The sequence below is a fragment of the Gopherus flavomarginatus genome, chromosome 6 (assembly GCF_025201925.1).
Source record: "Gopherus flavomarginatus isolate rGopFla2 chromosome 6, rGopFla2.mat.asm, whole genome shotgun sequence".
In the NCBI taxonomy this organism is placed as follows: domain Eukaryota; kingdom Metazoa; phylum Chordata; order Testudines; family Testudinidae; genus Gopherus; species Gopherus flavomarginatus.
In genome coordinates this window covers 68,401,771-68,424,103 of record NC_066622.1, presented here as the reverse complement: position 1 = coordinate 68,424,103, position 22,333 = coordinate 68,401,771, and the positions used below count along the sequence as shown (strand labels likewise).

Sequence of the window (22,333 nt, the reverse complement as noted above, 5' to 3'; positions counted from 1 at the left end):
CTCTGAATGTGACGCCCGTTTTAATAGTTTTCTGGCAGCAGCTCAGAGTTGTTGCCTGACACAAGCCTTTGAGCTCCCCAAAGGCTCTGCACTAAATTCTGCTTTCTTGGGAGAGTAGCTAAAGAGCCTGTGGAGCATTCATTGTCAGCTGGTCAACTGAACAGTGCACGGACCGCCTTCCCGTGTGCATGCAGTTGCTGCATGTGCATCAATGGAGATGAGTGAAGGGGGACAAATTTTCCATGAGAACGAAGAGGCTGGAAAAACTCCCACACAGATTGCCCACCATCTCCTCATACTAGAACAATAGTGAAGGGGAGCACAGCACAACCCACATTGTCCAAATACTCCCCAGAATCCATTGAGGGGGCCCACAGATATGCAGCAAACAACACAGGTCCCCATGTGCCGGGCTCTATTCTGAAAGGAGAGAAGATCAGTGCAGAATATTGTATGTAGAGACCTGAACTCCCACAGCAAATACCTATCCATGGAAGCTGGTACTCTGTGATCTTTGGCTCCACTTACCTGTGCAAGACTTCACCAGATGAGCCTCCACTTAGATCAAGATGGTGCACAGCCTCTGCATTCAGGAGGAAAACAGGTGTGGAGCAGGGCATCCCAGCAAGTTGCAAATGCAACCCTTAGGCAAAACCACATGCCTGTAAACTGCAGATACAATTTGCAGTCTAACCTACCTTCTCCCCAGGAGTCACAGATATTCTCCACACACAATGGGAATAGGAAGGATAGCCATTTGGAAAACCAGGAGCAGAGAAATTCCCCGTCGTGTCCTGCAAGGTCTCCCCACAAGCTATGTAATTGAAAGACAGCAGCAAAGAGAGTTACCATCTGAAAGAAGTAAGTCAGAGTTTATCAATCTGTTTTTGATCTTCTATTGTGGGTAGCTTTGCACCTCTAGATCACTGACTCAAATCCAACCTCATTTGGTAGTGATCAGTGGTCATTGCCATCTGTCTGTCTGGTGGCCTCGGTGAAGTTCATCAACATCCGTGGGATAAGAATGATTTAGCCAGCTGAGGATGCTGAGAAAATAGATCATTACAAAGGTAACCTCTCTGCCCTCCCTCTGCACCACACGCTTTTTTAATATATTTTTTAATTATCTGAATTGTGGTAGATTTTTTCTTCTCTCTTCACCAAATGCAAAATTATTAAAATCAAAGCCAGTCGCTAGAAAAGCTATTTTCCCCTTATTACAATCTGCTTAATAAAGTTCTCCTTAGTTACCACTGTTAATACTCTTTTTCGGGTTAAAACACTGTGACAAAAGCTAGCTGAGCCCCAAAGCACCCTCAGGTCACAGAGTCAACTCTGCATTGTAGCAAGATGTGGCATAAGATTTTAATGTTAAAGATTTGCCCTGCTCTCCACCATGCGCTGTTTGTTGCCTGTTGCAGCGGGAGAGATGTAGATCTCAAAGTTTTTAAACACCATTCTTTAGGCAACAGGCTTCCAACATCTGTGAAATCAGCTACGACTATAGTTCCTGTTCACTGAGCCAGGAAGGAAGGGGCTGGAATGTGGAATGACATATACACGTGCAGAACAGATGATGACTGACTGGGGCAGGAAACCCCACATTTCAAAGCACCTATTTCACCCACAGCGTTCAAAAGCTGCATGTGAATATACGTGATGTGGAGCAGATATCAGACTGCTGCTCGACTGCTCTGGATTGCTTTGGATTTCATAAACCTTGTGCCCACTCCCGTTCTAAAGTAGGGTCTGACCCTTGCTTGGTTTCCCCAGCAACTGTGAGGCAGCCCCCAAGAATCCTTCATTAAGCAGGAGCACTTTGAAAGATTTGACAAGATGGAACATCTGCCTCCGTTTCTCATGCAAATGCCATGAACCTACTCGGCCTGGCACCCCTGACACTGCCTGACGCTGCGGGTTGCTCACTAATTTTTCAGCCTTGATCACAATTAGAGGGGTGGGTTGGAACCTGGAGGTGAAGAGAGACTGGCCCCATTCAGGACACTTAATATATGAAACAATGTTATCACCCAGGCCAGAAATCCTAATTATCCGACAGTACTTTGACCCACAACTTAATGGGCCAAACAGGAAAGATGGCCTGCAGGCAGCAGCCGTGGGGATGGGATGTACAGACGTCTTTCTCCTATTGAATGGCTCATAAGGCAGTTTAACGGTGAAGACACTAAGATGGAAAAGTCACAGATTCCAAGTAGAGATACAAGGTGGGCGAGGTCATCTCTTTTATTAGACCGGCTTCTGCTGGTGAAAGAGACAAGCTTAAAGACAAGCGAAGCTGGTCTAATAAAAGAGATGACCTCATCCAACTTGTCTCTCTAATATCCAGGGATTAACATGGCTACAACAAGACCACAAACAATGCCGGTAGTAAGTTTGTACATGCTAGATGCAGGGGCCTCAGAGGTGAAGCCAAACGTCTTGTAAAACTGCTAGAGAGCAGCATGTAGCTTTTGAACTCTGCGGGTGAAATAGGCACTTTGAAATGTGGGGTGTCATGCCCCAGTCAGTCATCATATAAGGGGGAAAGGCGTGCCCCTCCTAGGGAGGTATTAGAAAACAGCAAATCAGATTCTAAAATCTCCAACCTGCTCTCCATTCCCAACAGAAACAGCTATCAGCGCTGAGAAAACAGGAGCCCTGATGCAACCACAAAGGGCTATCACACCAGGGCCGGTGCAACCCAATAGGTGACCTAGGCAGTCGCCTATGGCACTAGCATTTGGGGGGCAGCATTTTGGGTCCTTCGGCAGCAACCGCGGCGGCCGCATCTTCAGCCGCCCCGGGCGGCGGCGGCGGCATTTAGGCGGAGGGAGATGGAGCAGGGGGGCGCAGGGGCCGCCTGCAGCAAGTAAGGGGGGGGGGCAGCATGCAGGGGAACTCCCTGCCCCAGCTCCTCTCTGCTTCGCTTCCTCCCCGAGCACGCCGCCCCGCTTTGCTTCTCTCCCTCCCAGGCTTGCGGCGCCAAACAGCTGATTGGAGCTGCAAGCCTGGGAGGCTGGAGAAGTGGAGCAGTGACGGCGTTCTCGGGGAGGAGGTGGGGAGCTGCCGCACGGCTCCCCGGGCCAGGGGGAGCTGCTGCGGGGGTGGGGGACACCACAAGGTTGAGGGGGGGAGCTGCTGCAGGAGGAGGCGCCTCAGGGCGGGGAGCTGCCGCGGGGGGTGGGGGCGCCTTAGGGCTGGGTGGGGGTATGGAGAGCTGCCACAGGGTTTGGGGGGTGGGGCTCAAGGTGGAAGTTTCACCTAGGGCGCAAAACATCCTTGCACTTGCCCTGCATCACACCGCCCTTTTTAGCTTCCAAGTGCTCTACAATGGAAATCAACTTCTCCGCCCAGGCCCCTCCCGTGTGTCTGGCAAGTATTATCACTCCATTCCACAGATGGGTGGAGCAAGGAACCCAGAGAAAATGTAAGCCTCAGGGCCAGAAAAGAAGCTAATCTCCCACCTGGGATTACAGCTCCCGAGGGGCTGATTCACAGTAGTGTATTTGCACTGCTAGTCCACACACCCACAAATGCTACATGCCCAAAAGGTCTGCCAGCTCCCTGGGCCAGATGTGGAAGTGCTCACTGGACTGGGTTTAAAAAAATTCACATGGAGGGGAAGGTGCTAGTCTCCTAGTGCCAGAGCCTGAAGGCTTTCACATGTGGAGCAGGTAAAGTCCAACCCTCATTCTCCAAACATCTGAGCTTTCCTGGCGGTCCCTTCTCTTGGGGCTGTTAAGTCTGCATGGCTTACGGCATTCCCGGCCACACTGCCCAAAAAAGGGCCTGTGACGAAGCATCCACCTCACAGATCACTCTCAAGGAGGCTGATTGAGACCTGCTATTATTTGTTATGAGAACAGCAAGTCACTCTGGAGCCAGTCATCTTGAATCATCACTGATGGCTAGCAGGTTGGCTCGAGGAATATCTGACCATTTGGGGGCATGTCTCAGGTTGTTGGGCCTACCCACTATGTGGCTGAGAAATCAACATAGCTTTTCTGAGCAGGGGAAAAAAGAACAACTGCTCAAACACAATTTGCCTTCGTGGAGAGATAATTACAGGGCACACATATCATATTGCCCTAATTACACAAGATAAAGAGGATGATTGCTCTCAGCTAAACGATAATGTGGCTTGCAAGGGAATTAGTTTTGGGCTTGCTAAGTGCAATTACTCAGTAATTTGCAGGATCATGTAATTACTTTACCAGCCAACACTATTCTGTTACAGTATCAATAAAGGAGAGTTGGGAGTTCCTTCCTACAAGGTAAACATTCTCAGAAATTCTATTTGCTTATTAGTCACAAAAGGGTGTGTGTTGATGTGGGAGGCGGGTATTGGTGTTTTTGTGTGTGTATGTTGGGAGGGACGTATGTTGAATTTACCTTCCCTTTACAAGTGACCAGCAAATGCTTAAAATAGGAGTGAACGCAGTGCAGAGGCGCGCCTGTGCTGACTGGTTCAATATCCCAGGAGCGAGAACTCAATAAGGGATTTTAGCATGGCATGGCAACAAGGTAGGCAAGTTTGACATTTTTCCTTTTTAGCCCCTGCGATTTGGGGGATGCTGCATGTTACCCAGCAGTTTGTTTTTCAGCTTAAAGGGATGAGTTTCCAGGGATGGTGCACATGGAATAGTTCTACCTCCGCTCAGACTGTGACCCCGGAAGACTCAAGAATTGCCCCCTCCCTTCTAAACCACCAACATGGCTACTTCAGACAGGAAAAGCAGCTGCCCCCTTAGCAGTGGGAATTTGGAAAGTGCCGGGGGTGTGAAAAGACCATGCTTTTAAACAGACAGGGCTTACTCTCCCATTCACTTAGACGCCAAGAACAAGGAGTCAGAGCTCCCCTGTTCCTCACCAGATTAGCAGGCTAGTACAGTCTGGTCCAAAGGAAACAAGCTGTGGAAAATTGGGTCCCTACCTGGATAATAGACTATGAACATGGTGCAGCAATGCATTTTCTCTACTGAAAAATGGTGGGGAAGGACAGTTTGACTTTAGCTTCCTTTTCAGCAAAGCATGCTGGGAAGGGGAGGAGTCTAGGGACCTATCAAATGCAGGCGCTACCACCTCCCAGTCACTGCTGGGGAAGACAGTAAAGAGTCCTAAGCCCTAAAAAAATCAGGACTATTGACAAAGCACTAATAAAAGTTCAGTTCCCCCAGCCTGAAGCACTTAGATGGTCCACCTTCTCAGAGCTCTTTCATCAAAGGAATCATTAACATGCTATTGGACTCCGGGGCCTTCCAGATAAAGCACGTGCATGGGACAGAGTTGGAGCCATTTGCACTGGCCATATTTACCTGGGCACTTGTACAACTTCCTCGCCTGAGCAATGTCTCCCTGACTCAGCCGAATGCGCTGACCAATAGTTGGCCGAACCCCATTGTCATCTCGACGGGGAAGGATGGTGTCCAGAAAGACCCCTCTGGAGTGAGAGAGACAGACAGTAGTGAAAATGGCATGATGTGCTGAGGGCAATCAAGGTTCAGCATGAGAATCCCATGACCACATACCCTGTGCTAGCAGGAAGGAGGAATAGAATCTGACTGGGCAACGTATTTTATGAAAAATTTGTGCTTTGATATACATGTTCTCCCAACACCTGATGCCTGCGCATTTGGAAGCTCTCTCTGCCAATTTAGTAAATTCCTCTCTGGGACTAGCAGAGGCTGTGGCTGCTTCTATTTCAACACAAACACTTTACTTACCATAAATCAGAGAAAGCAATAAAGTATCCTTTTACAAGGTTAAAATCAACATAACGCTCACTGAATCAACAATAGCACAGATTGGACAGCATGGCCATGGAAGCCGCTTGGGATTGTGCTCATAGCGATCACTGTGGACTGAGACGACTATAGACTTGCCATTCTTAGATGTTAAAACCAAGAGGCTCCTCTGCTCATGTCTAATTCATGCCCACTCTTGGTCCTTTTGAGCGGGCCAAGCCTCTGAGCCAATGACTCTCTGCATCTTTTTCCCATTCTCTTCTTTGTGCCTGCTTCCATGTTGTCCCTTATTCGCAGCGCCCTCTCCCCATGTCTGAGATCTTGATTCAACACAGGATTTAAGCACATTCTTGACTTCCAGTACGCAAGCAGCTCCACTGAAATCAACATACCTATGGTGCAAGGGTTTTTAATGCAAAAGCTACTTCAATGTAACATTACAGGGAGACAGTGGAGCCTAGTGGATAGAGTGCTGGATGGGGCCTAAGGAGACCTGGGTTCTATTCCCGGCTCATCCCCCAGCCTGATGGGTGACCTTGGGCAAGTCACTTCGCTGCCCAGTGCCTCATTTTCCCCATCTGCAAAAGGAGGATAATGATACTGAGCTCCTTTGTAAAGTGCTCTGAGATCTCTAGATGAACAGTCCTGTGGAAGAGCTAAAATAGTGGGGGGAAGAGTCAGAAAATGAAAGTTTAGGGTCTTAAAACTAAGTTAACTCAGCCGTGCTACCCCTGGGCATTATTTTACATCACCCCAAAATACATTCTGAGTCTCACAGTGCAGATTGTAGTGACATGTTTGAACAGAGATTGTCAGGTCCTTGGGATATGGCTTGTCTTCCTAAGGGAAATGACCACAGTCCTAAGGGGAGCCCGAGGAAAGGCAAGGCTGACAGCAATAAGATTATTGGGCCCAGGTCCAACAAAGTGTTATGGCAAGTGCTTCACTTCAAGCACATGAGTCATGCCACTAATGTCAATGGGACTATGCATGGGTGTAAGCACTGTGTTGGACTGGGAATGTTGGAGAACGTGGAGGTTTTCTTTGTTTGATTTGAATAAAGACAGGCAGAGTAGCAGTGATCAGAGTCAGTCAAAAATTCCCTCAACGTTTTTTCAACAATTATAATTGGGGATGGAGATGAGGCAACAACCGGGTGGTGTATAAATGGCATTTGCTGACTTGGGGAGCTTTTCAAAGGCCCAAATGGCCAGCAGGCTCTCACTGGGAGCTAGGGCCAGATCCTCAATGGTATTTAGGCACCTAACTCCATGGAAATCAACGTGTGTCCTGCTTTATGCTGTGAAAGTATCAAAGATATTACTTCTAGCCTCCTGTCCCAGGAGTTTCTGTCTAGGGTTACTGACCTCTCTGAAGAGCCAGTCATAGGCCTTTCCTCCCTTCGCTCACACCCAGAGTGACAGAGCTAGGTTAAGGGGAAGATGAAAAGTGCTTTTTCTATTTTTAAATAAAGAGGGGTGGTAGCAATGTGGATATAAAACACTCTGTGTTGTGCTATGCAAGCCCGGCTGGTTGCTGACCCACAGAGGATCATGTGTCACCACAAGAGGTATTACCCCATTAGTTCAACTGACAGCGGCTCATGATTGTAGTGCTCGAATTCCGGGGTTCAATCCACTCACTAATGGCAGCTGTTATAGGGTGACACAGATCCCTACTGTCTGGCACTGTCCCAGGGCCATCCCTAGGGTGGTCCGGGACCTGGAGTGGAAATGACGAATCCGTCATTTCTGGGACTGACCCGTCACTTCCAGGACTGACCACACTGGCCAATCGCGCCAGCCCATGGCTCCCCCCACCAAAAGCACGGGGCCCAGAGTGGTCACCCCAATTCGCTGTACCTTAGGGATGGCTCTGCCCAGGGCTAATCAGGTCCACCTAACATCTGTGTGGTGCCGCGCCTGCACTGGCTAGTGCTCAACGAGCTGCCGGCTGCACTGCTGGGCGCACTCTTCCAGCATGTCCAGGGCTTCCACATGTCCGCCCAGCTGCCATTGCTACCGCCGGTACCACCAAGCACATGCCTAGCAGCTCTGTGGCCTCCCTAGACAATTTAAAAGAGCCTGGGCTCCTGGCAGCCACTGTTGCTACCATGGCAGTGGCCAGGGCCCCTAGGGCCTTTTAAATCACCCAGGCCCCTGGACAATTGCCCCCTTTGCTCCCCTACCCCCTATCCCCCTTGGTCCCATGCTTCCTTTCACAGTGGCTCTGACAGAGGGAGATATGCCCTTATCAGACTGTGAACTCCCACAACCTTCATCCTGGACTGCAAGTTTACTGTAACAGTGTGACCTGCATTTGGGGTGAGAATATCCTGTTTGGATTAGGGGCTTGGAACCTAGTTAAATGACTATGACGGAGAAGCCATCATAGAGCAATCAAGGGCTATCAGCTTCAAATGTCTCTCCCCTAATGGCTCATTGCCATAGGCCAATGGACTCAACATAGGAGCTTGACTGGGAGAAGGGTCTGGCAGTTCCCAGCCAGCGCACAGGGGCAAAAAGGGGCTAAATTTATTTAACGAGGGGTTTCTCTGAGCAAAGAGGCAGTGGCCACCGTCACATGCCAGAAGACTGGGCTGAGGAGAAAGAGAGACCAGGCCAAGCCCGAAATGCTGACCAGATCTTGGGCTCACTAGAGTGGTGAGACCAGGCAGGGGGGTCTCAAGACCGCTCATTATTTTGCAAAGATCGGTAAAGGTGCCTGTGGTTAAGAAGTTCCTAAGAAGTTGCCTGCGTCCCTTGATTGCCTGCCATGTTGTTCCTGAGGTGGTTGCCTGAGAAGCTTGGAGCACCCACAGAGAGGTGGAACTCTGAGGGAGCATGTATAAACAACTGAGTCTCTGGAGCTCTCGGGCACTGGTTTGTGGGTTCAAGGTGGCTGGGCGGGGGAGCCCACATCCTAAGGAAGGGTGTCAGACACTGGGTCTGCACCTGGGAGTGCCTCAGAGACTCAGAGCCAGTAACAGTGGCCAATCACCACCTAGACACAATGGGCGCAGAGGACTTCAGGATACAGTGTTGGGTTCCCTCAGCAGAATGGTGTCCATGCAGAAAGGAGGCGGCCTTGGCCAGGTTGTGACAGAAGTGTATGGAAATACAAGTTGTTCCTGGTCCCCGGAGAATGTAGTCATGTGAATACAGAGTTCCTGCTAAATTATTAATAAAAATCCCATTAAAAAAACCCCACAACAACACTAAGTACTTGGAAGTGAAGAAATCAAATTCCAGACAAATGGAGTCATGACAATCATTAATGACAAGTACCCAGTACATTGTACTTACAGAGCATCCTATGGATTAGGTATGACACAAAGTAACAGGGAAAAATGTCTTTCATATATAGGCACTTAAATTCACTGCTAAAATCACTGCGCTAACTCCCTCATTGCTTGCCTTGTGCCTAAGGAAGGATGTGTGACACTGGGGTGTGCAACTAAATTAGCAGCATCCTCTAAATTACACTAGGAAGGCTGGATGACAAACTGCTAACTAAAGTATGACAATACAGATTGTGTAGAAAAGTCACTTTGAAATCCCAGGAAACAAAGTCAATCTTCAGAACATGAATATTAGAACCATTTCAGAGAACGGAGCAGAGATCATTTCACTCCCCACTGAAGTGAAGCCACCTCTGGTGGGGAACAGGGCAATTTTCCAGCAGTGCACAGCAGCACCAGACCGTAGTTTAGGACCAGAAGAGAAGAATCCCAATTAAACTGCGAGGGAAGTTCAGCAAAGCGGAATGCAGCCATCCACCCTGAAATTTGCTCAGGGCACTAAGATGAACACACTACTCTTGAAAAAACAGCAGTGTGAGCAGGATCTTAATGTTGTCCAGTCTAAAAGAAGGTGCTTGCAGTATTAAGTAGGTGTCATGTAGCGAGTCTTAGCGATTCCCACAGGCCCAGGGCTGCAGTAGCCACTGCTATATGGCTATTTCATACCCTGACTCCAGTCTGGGATAGGAAAGGAAGGATTCCATTTTCCAACTCTCAGCCACCAAACACAGGTTCCCTCTGCACAGCTTCATGCATCAGCTGAGAATTTGGGCCACAATTTGCCTGCACCTTTTTATTCCATTAAAAACACTCACAGGATATGTAAAACTTGCATGCTAGCGCTGCCTGCTTACTATGGATACAAACCTAATGACCACAGAAGTGCTTAGTGCTCACTTGAATTATTGCAAAAAGACCATTGCTGGGGGGGCAATGGGTCAGGGAGACAAAACGTTTAGAGAACAGATGAAAACCACACAATTATATTCAGAAGAATTATTGTCATTTTTGGCCCTTCAATAGCCTGAAGAGATCTGGATTTCAAGGGATTCAGACTAAGGCATCTACAGTATAAACGGAGGTAATATCTTAATCCTGCTTTGGTGTGAGACAATTATTACCATTTGAACCCCACTGAACTCTGGAAGGATTTAGCAAATGCCCCAAGGGAAGAAAAACTGCCTGCTCCAGGTTATCTGATACAAAGACATCTCTGAATGCAGTAAGCACCTTCCCCACACCTATCCCCAGAGCAGGCGACGCTACAGCATATTTCATAACTCTTCCTGCTAATAGGGTGACCAGATAGCAAGTGTGAAAAATCAGGACGGGGTGGGGACTAATAGGAGCCCATATTTAAAAAAAAAAAAAGCCTCAAATATCGGGACTGTCCCTATAAAATTGGGACATCTGGTCACCCTACCTGCTGACCACAGCGGATTTTAATCGTGCATCAACAAGAGAGAAGAATAATAGGTGTGGCACGTCCATAAAACTCGAGAGGTTAACAAAAATATTTGTGTTAAATTTTAGAAATGAAGAAAACACATGAAAGGGGTCCTTTTTCCAAGTGAAAAGATGCAATTAATTAATGCAATAATTTATTAATAATATGTGATCATAGTAATGCAATAAAAAGGTCTGCAGTGTGGATGTGCTTGAAAGAAATGGACTCCATCTTACAAACTCTGGTGTACTGGAATAAATGGGAGTTCAAGGCACACCAGCTGTGCAGAACTGAGAATTAGGGGAGAGCTTTCCAGTAGGTCAGACAATTCACAAGTCAGTTACAGAGCTGAATTTGTGAGTAATTTACCACCACTGGCTAAAGATTCCAGATCAACAGCCCAATAGGCATGGAATGGGCAGCAGGAGCACAACTTTTCCAGCACTGCTCTCAACCCTGACTGAAAAGACCACCTGTAGGGGTGAGATGGGAGCTGAGTATGTATGGCCCAAGCAAAGATGGACCCCCTTCTTTGCAGCCTTAGATGATAATTAGCTGGAGCAGGAACTCAGACAGAAATCCTCAGCTCATTCACAAAAGTCACTGACCACCATCATTTTGGGTCACTGTCCATATGGGCTAGATTCAAAAGCTCTGCATCCCATCCCCAATCTCATCAAACCCTTGCTTCCAAGCCCTTCAACTGCTTCTGAGAGAACCTTACACCAGTTCAGGTCTAACTCCATGACAATAGGGTGGTTAAAAAGTCAGATATCTTTGCATATTGTGCACTGTGCAATCAAGCATTCTGGCAATACAGTCTGAATTTAAGTATCCCCGAGATTCAATCAAAGGATGAGTAGATTATCTCTGCTGCCCTAAACATATGGCTCTCTGGAAATTTAAAAAGTAGGAATAGCTCCTGAAAGTGTGTCTGGTGCTTGGGATGTGACCTCTTTGGGCAGCACAGACAGAGAACGTGATTCTGAAAACACTACTGAATATAGTACATACTACCACGAGATGTCCCTATTAAAATCAGTGGGACTGAGTATTCACAGCAATAGGCACGGCACACAGTAGAAAGTGTTTACAGAACAGGACCTTTAGAAGGAAAGCTGCTCAGGCTAGGACCTGCAACCTGACCTGTCTGTAAAATGCCACATACACCTAAACAACAGTGATCTGATTTTCAGCGGTGCAGAGGACCTACAGCTTTGGTGGAAGCTATTGGTGTTCAACTTTTATTTGGGTGCCTAACTTTAAGCACCCAAGCTGGAAATGTAGGCCAAAGATTCTTATATTCACCTCTTTCCAACTAACCATTGAAAGGGGAAAGGAGTTAGCAACTTCCCCTCTCCTTTTATAATTCTATAGTCCACAGTCATAAGTCTGTAGTGCATAGCACACGGTACTTGGTCACGTACCACAATAATAAAATAACTGAAGTTATTGACTGGTATTTACAACTTAACTTTTACCTTAGCAGAGCTGTTTGTCTGGGAGTGCAAAGGAAAGAAAGCTTAACGCATTGCTGCAATTCAACAGCACAAGTCTGAAAACCGGGAAGCTCAAAGCTAAGTTCAGAATTATCCTCACACACAACTATGCTGTGTAACACTGAAGTCCCCTGCACAATAAAGGAAGTGGTGAGTTGGAGCCAGTTTGCACCAGTTCGCAAGAACTGGTTGTTAAATTTAGAAGCCGGTGTAGAACCGGTTGCTAAAGGGGTGGCCTGGTTTCCCCAGGGAGCAATTTAAAGGGCCTGGGGCTCCCAGCAGGGGCTGGAGCCCCAGGCCCTTTAAATTGCCACCAGAGCCCCACTGCTGGAGCCCTGGGGTAGTGCTGTGGCGTTCTGGGGGCTATTTAAAAAGTCTGGGGCTCCTGCTGCTTCTACCGGCCTACAGCCACCAGAGTCCCACCCCTTTCCCAGGGCTCCGGCAGCTATTTAAAGGGCCGGGGCGGTGGAAGCAGGGAAGCTGCAGGCCCTTTAAATAGCCACCAGCGGCCTGGGATAGTGGGTGGGCTCCAGGGGCTATTTAAAGGGCCGGAGTTCCAGCTGCCTCTGCCACCCTGGTCCTTTAAATAGTCACTAGAGCCCTGCTGCTTCCCCAGGACTCCGGCAGCTATTTAAAGGGATGGGGAGGTAGAAGCAGGGGAGCCCTGGCCCTTTAAATAGTCCCCGAAGCCCCAGGCTGCTGCTGCTACTACACCGGTGGGGGAAGAGGGAGGAGAAATTTGCGTGTTCTGAGGGGGGCAGTCAGGGGCAAGATGTGGGTTGGGGTCAGATGGGTGGGTGGGGGAGGAGACAGGCATGTAGGACTTGTACTGTACTCACCACGCAGTTCCTTTCTGGGTCTTCAGCGGCGGCGGGAGTCTTCACTCACTCCGGGTGAACTACCTGCCACTGAAATGCCGCTGAAAACCTGGAGCAAGTGAAGACACCACCACCACCATCCCGCCGCCGAAGTGCCGCCGAGGACCCGATAGGGAACCGGTTCTTAGGATTTTGGGAGCTCATCACTGAATAATGGAGTTGGTTGGATTGTGGGAGCTGGCATCACACACTTATCTACAGACTCATCTCAGCATCTGACTCGCAAATACTCAGCTCAATACTTTCTAAAAAAGAATTTTCCTACCATCTTCCACTTACAGTGACAGGAGGTGTTTTTGGAATAAGTCCGTTTTCAGACAGAAAAGATTTTGAGTGTATGCAGTCCCCTGATCCCTTGACTGTGAACGTCAAGGTTTACATTACTAATCTAAGTTTCCTTGCTCAGGCAGTAGTGTGGCACTGCTTTTGCAGAATCAATGACACCACTCAGAGCTGTGTGAACAGGACAATTAAGTCAGATCACCACTTGTTTGCACACATGTAAATGGCTTTTCTTGGGCAGGGACGCTTGGCACTGTCTTGATTAACTAAGCTGAAAGTTCCCCCGGGATACCTCCCATACCCAGCCCTCACTCCAACCTGCTGAGAGCACAAGTAGGTAAATTTCAGTCATCAGCATCGTGAACCTCTCAACAAGTTCTAAATTTTAGTTTGCTAATCATGACAGAAGGATAAGCCAGGATTCCAGCTCCTAAAAATGGTTGTGTCTTGTCACCAGCATCTTTCTTTGTTTCTATTGTCCTGTAACATGGATGGGAATTCTGCTTCAAGGACAGAGCTGCAATTAATCAACTTGATCCCACAAGCTTCAGCTACATAAGGACCCATAATGGACTGCTCCACCAGTGACAGCCATCCATTCTAGCCTGCACCAGTTGTGAGTTGCAGGTCCTAATGTCTAGACAAGATCAGTGGGGGCAGAATTAGGCCCAGATATATGGGCCCAATTCTGACTGACATTCACATTTTAACCTTCACTATCCATGCAGTGGGAGGAGCAGGCCAGGGGCACTCAGAGTCACCTCAACTGGGGAGGAAGGAGAAAATGCCAACACCAAGCAGGAAGTACCTGGTTTATAGTATATTTGGAGGTCAGGTCTTATGGGTATTTGTGCAAGGTGGGAGGTCAGAGTAGTGGGGAAGAGAACAGGATTTCCCCATGTTTCCACTGACTCATTTTTATGCTTCTGCTTTATGAATTCCTGCAGCTTGATTCATTCCTCACCTGAAATCGTTGTATATGCCATGCTTATCTGCAATAAACTCACAGTTTTCCTTCTAGTCGCTACATAGCCTGGGTAGCCAGGCACTATATAAAGTAGTAAAGAGAAATAACCTTGAATTCCGACCTTGAGAAGGTGTTCCGAGCGTAGTGCATGATGCTGTCAAAGTCATAGGTCTCTCCCAGAGAATTCACTTCCCCGGCTTCCATCTTTAAGAAGTTGTACTCCTGACCTGCGACACAAGGCTCCATTAAAAGGAAAAATGTTTCTTGGAAAACTGAGAGCCTTGCTCAAAAGAGCACTCATAAGCCGAGCTGTGCAAATAAATAAATTTTGGTTTGGTGGCCAAATCACTAAAATAAAACTTAGAAAATATTTTCATTTTGGATCCATCCGAACTAAATGTTTCAAATTTTTTTGTCGGCAGTGTTGTAGCCATGTTGGTGACAGGATATTAGACAGATAAGGGGGGTGAGGTAATTTCTTTTATCCAACCAACTTCTGTTGGTGACAGAGACAAGCTTTTGAATTTACTCAGAAGAAGAGCTCTGGGTAAGCTCCAACACTTGCGTTTTTCACTGATAGAAATTAGTCCAATAAGAGATATTATCTCACCCACCGCTGTCTTAATTTTTTGGACAAAACAAAAAAGTTGAAAATAAAATTGGTTTGGGTGGAATGAAACATTTCATTTTGGGTTTTTTTTAACCTGTTTAAAAATAAAATCAAGAGTAAATTTGAACCAAATTTTGAATAAAAACAAAACATTGTTTTGAAAATGTCACAAGAAAAACACTGACCTCTTTTTAGCTATCTTGTAAATTCCTTTAATATAATTCTGTTTAGTAAATATCTGTGGCTGAGAATTCCAGAACCGACTAGTGACATTAAAGGGGACTGGATCTTACCCTCTGAAAATTCCCCTCCTGGTGTATTAAAATTGCTAGTCACTTGAATATTTTGGCTCTCTTTCTCTGCAATGCCTGGCATCGTAGTTTGGTTTCTTTTTGCAATAACTGAGGCTACCCAGTGTAACTCTTAGCTGAAGAGGAATTGTGCACAAGCCCAGGGAGGTCTGAGGTTTCCTCCACACAGCACCTAAAATTGGTATAAGAGCTTCTTCTTTACCTTGCTGTATGTTTTCTCTGATGATCGTGACATGCTGGTCCCGGTCGGGCCGCGTGTGCTCATGCCAAAACCCAACCACGTGACCCAGCTCGTGGGCCACGATGCCGAACTTATCACAGTTCTTGCCGATGGATATGGCCTGGGGACCACCCCCTCGGCGACCCACATATGAGCAGCAACTGGAAAACAAACAACTGGATGAGTGATTTTAATGGGTGAAACCATGCTGGTATGGCTGGAGTAGCATGTGTCTATCAAATGGCAGAGTATGCACCACTGCCCTGCTGGATGGAGTCAAATCCACTGAAGAATTTAGAATTATGTAGCTAGGAAGGCAGAGATGGTGTCCCTAGCCTCTGTATGCCAGAAGCTGGGAATGGGCACAACAGGGGATGAATCACTTGATGACGGCCTGTTCTGTTCATTCCCTCCGGAGCACCTGGCATTGGCCACTGTCGGAAGGCAAGACACTGGGCTAGATGGACCTCTGGTCTGACCCAGTATGGCTGCTCTTATGTTCTTACATTTTATTGGCTCAAGGTGCTCCAGAGAAGACAGGTCGAGAGATCATGCATGCTGTGTATCTTTCTCTCTTTCTCTCTCACACTCACATCCCTTTTAGCCTTTTTATCTGAGGTAGGTTTTTGGAGCAGAACAGCCTCGGGTCTCCCTACGCTGCATGCTAGTGGTTTTTTGTTTTGTTTGGTGGGGTGGTTTTTTTGCTGAAGACCATGGTATCTCTCTCTATTGAGAGATAGGCCTGGGAAGTTTGGATTAGATCTGGACTCCACCAGGTTTGGAGATGTTCAGGGGCAGCCCCTCTGTGATGAGGAGGCATGAAGCTGGAATCGGATCTGAATTTGGAACTCCCCCAAATGCTCAGGCCCATCTCAGCAATAGCATCCAAAATGGCAAGACCCCCTATCCAGAGAGGACACTAACTTATGCTGGGTATTTGAAACTGAGGCTAGTCTCTTCTTGGAGCTCAGGATGTGATTTCCCAGCTTATGTAGACATACTCATGCTAGTTCTCATTGAGCTAGCAAGCTAAAAATAGTAGCAAACCCATGGTAGTGTGGACAGTGGCAAGCAGGTCTATCTGCCCTGAGCACAAACTCATCTGGATCCCATGGCCCTGTTGCCACTCGCTACCGCTTGTGCTACATTACTATTTTTAGCACACTGGTTTGATGTGTCCTAGCGTGAGTATGTCTATGTGAGCAGGGAATCACCACCCTAGCTCCAAGGGTAGATGTATCCTGAATGGCAGAGGGGGAATGATTAGAGGGGACCAAGCACATTCACCAGCAATAGATTTCCTAGGCAGAAAACCATGGGTCAGAGTTATGAAGGTATTTAGGTGCCTAAAGATGCAGGTGGGAACCTAGTGGCATTTACAAAAGTGCCTGAGTCAGGTGCCTGAGCCTGACATTCCATCCAGCAGAGGGCAGGCATGCACCACTACCCCTGCGCATGACAATGCCATCTCCCTACCTACCCACCTTCCCACAGTGCTTTGACACACCTTGGCATATAACACTTTTATCGCTTAAGGAAAGCCCTGGTTTAAAGAGCCAATAGGCCCAACATTTAGATTTTGTTTTTCCTCCCTTCCCCAAAAATCTGACAAAATTCTCAAATATGTGCATGACTTTTTTTTTTAAAATGAACAAGTATTACAGGGGAAAGTGGTGGGGAATTCTGACATTCTCCTGCACCGTTTACCTCCCCAAACAACCTACAGACTACTGAATGAAGCCAGAGAGTGAAAAGAGTTAGAAAATAAACTATAAACAGAGACACACTGTCCCATTTACTTCGACTGTAAGCGCTTTGGGGACAGAGATTGTCCATTTGTTGTGTGTTCGTACAGTGCCTAGCACAATGGGGCCGTGGTCCATGGCTGGGGTTCCCAGGAACTACGTTAATTAATAATAACGGATACTTTTATTGTCAGAACAAAAGCACAGATAGGAAACCAACAGCATAAATAGTGAAAAGGAAATTGGAGCCTATCCATTTGAACTACAAGAATCTATTCATCTGAACTACACAAGGGCTCATTAATAATGTGGCACTGAACTTGGGAGGTCTGATACTCTATTCCCAGTCCTGCCACAGCCTTCCTGTGTGATCTGGGCCGAGCCACCTGCATGGAGCTCCTTACAGGACGGGGAGCTCAACTTCTCTGAGACTCGTTCTGCCATTTGACAGAACCTCCTTTGGGGGCACTTAGATGGCAAGACATAGCCCCAAAGGGCTCACAATGTGTTTTATAGTATCTGATCTGTGAAATACAAAAAATGGGTGTAGGACACTTTTAACATGTGTTTTATCAGGGAAGCAAAGGCCTGATCTTGCACACTGGCAACCAATCACTGATTTTGCTGGTACGGGATCCAGCAAGATGCCAGCGGGCCATGTAACTAACACTGCTACATGCTCCGGTGCGCGTCGCTTACCCACAGGTTCTGTACGTGAACACAATGAAGCTCTCCTCGTCAGTCCTCTCCACAAAAGTCACGCAGGTGTGCTTCTCCCAGTGCCTCATGGCCTGTTTAAAAATAGCTCTTTGGCTGCCTGAAAAAGAAATCAGAGCAGAATAAACATTTAAGGCCCCATTTTTCCACTGTCCCCGTGTGTGATGTTGCACTCTATATGTTCTATGGAAATATGTTTATAAGTGTGAATATGATGTAACTGGAATATGCTTTATGCAAAAGGTCTCTTGAAAGATATCATAACAAAGGTTATAACCTACTGAATATATTCCTCCTATTTGTATACATGTATCATTTTTGTATCTGAGGCTAGAAATATGAAGTATAACTCTGAGGACCTACTGTAATTATTCAAAGTGTGGGCCATTAATGGTGGTTTAAAATCTTGATGGCTCCCATTGATTAAGACAATTGATTGTAAATGACTCTGTTTACTTGCAAACCTTCCTGTGTACTGGGGGCCAGCCCAGGAAGAATAAAGGCTGGGGTCTCACAGGACATGTGACTATATCACATGATACTGGAATCCATCTTAAATCTGGTACTTTTCCATTTAGAAGAAGGGGTGGGAACCCAGAGAGACAAGATTCACGCCTTGTGGCAAAGCTATAAAAGGGGGTGGAGCAGGACAAAGGAGGCCAGCCATGAGAAAGCTCCGGTTTACCACCTAAGATGTCTGCTGGAACTAACAAGGACTGTGCCAGGGGAAAGGACTGGGCCCAGACTAGGAAGGAGTCTAGTCTGTGAAAGAAGCTTATTGGAACATCTCTGCAGGTGAGATTTACCTGTAATCAGTTTCTTAACGTATTAGGCTTAGACTTGCATGTTTTGTTTTATTTGCTTGCTGACTTACTTTGTTCTGTCTGTTATTACTTGGAACCACTAAAATCCTACTTTTTATACTTAATAAAATCACTTTTGTTTATTGATAAACCCAGAGTAACACCTGGAGTAGCAAAAAGCTGTGCATCTCTCTCCATCAGTGTTATAGAGGGCAGACATTTCCAGGACCACCCAGAGGATTCAGGGGGGCTGGAGCAAAGCAATTTTGGGGGCCCCTTCCATAAAAAAAAGTTACAATACTATAGAATACTGTATTCTTGTGGGGGCCCCTGTGGGGTCTGGGGAAAACTGCCCCACTTGCCCCACCCCCCGGTAGCCCTGGGAAAAATAAACATTTAAAAATCTTCCGCATCTCAGCACAAACCCAGTTTTGAGAAAATTTCTTTTCAAGTCGCCTTTACCAGGTATCACTAGTTCTGAGTATCAGCTAGTGCTAAAGGGCACTAAAGCTCGTTAAAAAGGTTGGACAAGTATTTTCCGTCAAAACTTTTTCTGGATCGAAAACTAGGGATTTTTAAAAAGCAGAAAAAAATCATGGACAATGTCTGCTTTCCTTCAAAATTTGTTGCTTTTTTTTTTTAATCGAATAGCTGAAATAAGTCTGCCAAAACCTGAACATGATTTGGGGTTTCAGAAGTGTGTGGCCAAATATTTGCTGCTTGCTGTGTTTGATTGTTTAAAGAAACAATAAAAAAATTCTGCTTAAAAAAAATCCAAAACTTTTGAATTTTAATGGCGTTAGATGGCTTGCCTCCTTGATCTTCTCCAGAAAAAGCACACACAACAACAGACAAAGACTCCTTCCTCCCAGATTTGAAAGTATCTTGTCTCCTTATTGGTCCTGTTGGTCAGGTGTCAGCTAGATTATGTAATCTTCTTAACACTTTACAGGCAAAAGAGGAATTAACCCTTAACTGTATGTTTATGACACACTCTAAAAGCTTATCAGATGTCACTGTTCAATCTGACAGGGGCCCTAATAAGCCAAAGTTCTTCCAGCCCTTCTGGAAGGGTTGTGTCTTTGGTCAGAAGGACTTGTCTGCTTGCTGAATCAAAAGAAGGCCCTGAGTCAGTTTAAATGTAGACTTTTTATGCCAAACATCCTTTCTTAGTCAGTTGGTCTCTGGAAAACCTAGTTTGAAATGGTTTATGCAAGCATCCCCAGGCATGGTACCTCTCTGGAGGTCTTTAGAGCCTGAGTGATTCACCTTAAATCACCATCCACTGCTTTTAGTTCCTGGAGGAGCTGTGGTATCAATCTCCCTCATTCTCCTCCACTGCCCCAAGTTGCATACAGTCCCTGGCCCAGAGTGATACATAAACCATTCATAAGCTTAATACAGTATGTATCCCCAGAGATACTGCACAAGGTTGCAACGTATGTCATAATAACCTAGTATGATATTAGTCTCTTTTGTAGCTGCATCATATGGTTGATACATTCACTTTGTGATTCGCTATAATCCCCAGATCCTTTCCAGCAGTACTATTGCCTAGCTACTTATTCCCAATTTTGTAGTTATGCATCTGATTTTTCATTCCTAAGTGCAGTACTTTGCACTTGTTTTTATTGAATTTCATCTGCTGATTTCAGACAAATCCTCCACTTTATCAAGGGCATTTCAAATTCTAATCCTGTCCTCCAAAGTGCTTTCAACCCCTCCCAGCCTGGTGTCATCTGCAAATTGCGTAAGTGAACTTTCGACTCCATTATCCAATTGATTTATGAAAATATTGAATAGTACTGAATGCCTGTGGGACCTGCTGGACACATTTCCCCAGTTTGAAAGTGTATCATTGATAACCATTCCTTGATTACTGTCCTTCAACTAGTTTTTCACCCACTCTTTCACCTACCTGCACATGACTGAGCCGTAGAAGGCAGGGCAAGCACATACTTGGCTAAAATAATGTAGAAATATCTTGTGGTTAATCTGAAGAGCAGAAATACACTATTTTTCTTCTTTGCCCAAGGAGTGACTCAGTTATAGATCAGAAAGAGGAATGTGCTAATGCCATCCAGCAAAAGTAACAGTTTCAGCCAGCCAGAGGCTGGGTGAGAAGCTGAGAGTTAAGGTAAGCAAGATATATTTAGCAGGTGCCCCCTATGAGACTGAACTCAGGCCAGTGGGCCATTCAGGCTAGGCATAAGGCACATACAGAAGCCTGTGCGGTTACAATTAAAGCTGGGTGATTTTTTTGTTCAATCAAAACACCATTTAAGAAAAAATGTGTGAAAAATGTTGTTTCATTCAACTTTTGTTTTCCACTTAAATAAAGTCTTTTAAAAATGGTTTTCATTGAGCTTTTCCTCCCTTGGGCTTTCCGTCTCCTTGCCTCCTTTTCCCTCTTGGGGCAGGGAGAGAAAAAGGTAAAGAGGGGAAAAAAGGAGGCGGGTAGAGGGGTAATAACAAATTGAAAACCTTGGAGGCTTTTTTGGTTCTTGTTGCACCAAGAAGCAGAAAAACAAAAACCCCGCTAAACATTTCAAATGAAATGAGAATTTTTTAGAATCCCTGACCCATCCTGCTCCTTGTTCCCTGACCACCACTACCCCTTTCCCTGTCCCCTGACCGCCCCCCCACAAACCTCTGCCCCCTCCAACTCCTCCTCCCTGTCCCCAGACTGTCCCCGGGACTCCCTTCACACGTCTCAGAGTTGGAGGCTGGACTTGATGACTTCTCAAGGTCCCTTCCAGCCCTACATTTCTATGATTCTATAAACATAGATGCCTTTGTTCACCTATCCTTCAGAAATGTGACACTTAATTTTCAAGTTTACATATCATGGCCTCCTATGAATAGCTAGCTCTAAACAAAGCTAATTGGAACACCAATTACAACCAAAACACTGTAATTGCATTACTAATTCTGATGAGTTATGCAGTGGCAAATAAGTGATCCACATAAATTACAAGAATTTCTCTGGCCTGGTCTACACTACGCATTTAAACCGAATTTAGCAGCGTTAAACCGATTTAACCCTGCACCCGTCCACACAACAAGGCTCTTTATATCAATGTAAAGGGCTCTTTAAACTGGTTTCTGTACTCCTCCCTGACGAGAGGAGTAACGCTGAAATCGGTATTGCCATGTCGGATTAGGGTTAGTGTGGCCGTAAATCAACGGTATTGGCCTCCGGGCGGTATCCCACAGTGCACCATTGTGACCTCTCTGGAAAGCAATCTGAACTCGAATGCACTGGCCAGGTAGACAGGAAAAGCCCCGCAAACTTTTGAATTTCATTTCCTGTTTGCCCAGCGTGGAACTCTGATCAGCATGGGTGGCGATGCAGTCCCAAATCCAAAAAGAGCTCCAGCATGGACCGTACGGGAGATACTGGATCGGATCGCTGTATGGGGAGAAAAATCTGTTCTATCAGAGCTCCGTTACAGAAGACGAAATGACAAAGCATTTGAAAAAAACTCCAGGCTATGATAGACAGAGTCCACAGCAGGGACTCAACACAGTGCTGCGTGACAAGCGTAACGGAAAGCCAAAGAATCAAATGGACGCTTATGGAGGGAGGGAGGGGGGACTGAGGACTCCAGCTATCCCGCAGTCTCCGAAAAGCATTTGCATTCTTGGCTGAGCTCCCAATGCCTGAAGGGTCAAAAACATTGTCCAGGGTGGTTCAGGGTATATCTTGTCAATTTACCTCCCTCCCCCCACCCCCCCCCGTGAAAGAGAAGGGAAAAAATTGTTTCTTGCCGTTTTTCAATGTCACCATATGTCTACTGCATGCTGCT

At 46.4% G+C, this 22,333-nt stretch overlaps 1 protein-coding gene across 3 annotated transcripts in view; it reads right to left on the bottom strand.

Annotated features, from left to right (window-relative positions):
* TLL2 (tolloid like 2) overlaps positions 1-22,333 on the bottom strand; it is a 199,224-nt gene that overhangs the window by 42,581 nt on the left and 134,310 nt on the right. For all 3 annotated transcript variants that reach the window (XM_050960073.1, XM_050960074.1, XM_050960075.1), the window contains 5 exons: positions 17,704-17,821; positions 15,242-15,420; positions 14,240-14,345; positions 5,316-5,440; positions 699-814 (listed from right to left, as the gene is read on the bottom strand). In XM_050960073.1, coding sequence (XP_050816030.1) covers positions 699-814; positions 5,316-5,440; positions 14,240-14,345; positions 15,242-15,420; positions 17,704-17,821 — 644 coding nt within the window. The remainder of the gene's footprint in view (positions 1-698; positions 815-5,315; positions 5,441-14,239; positions 14,346-15,241; positions 15,421-17,703; positions 17,822-22,333) is intronic.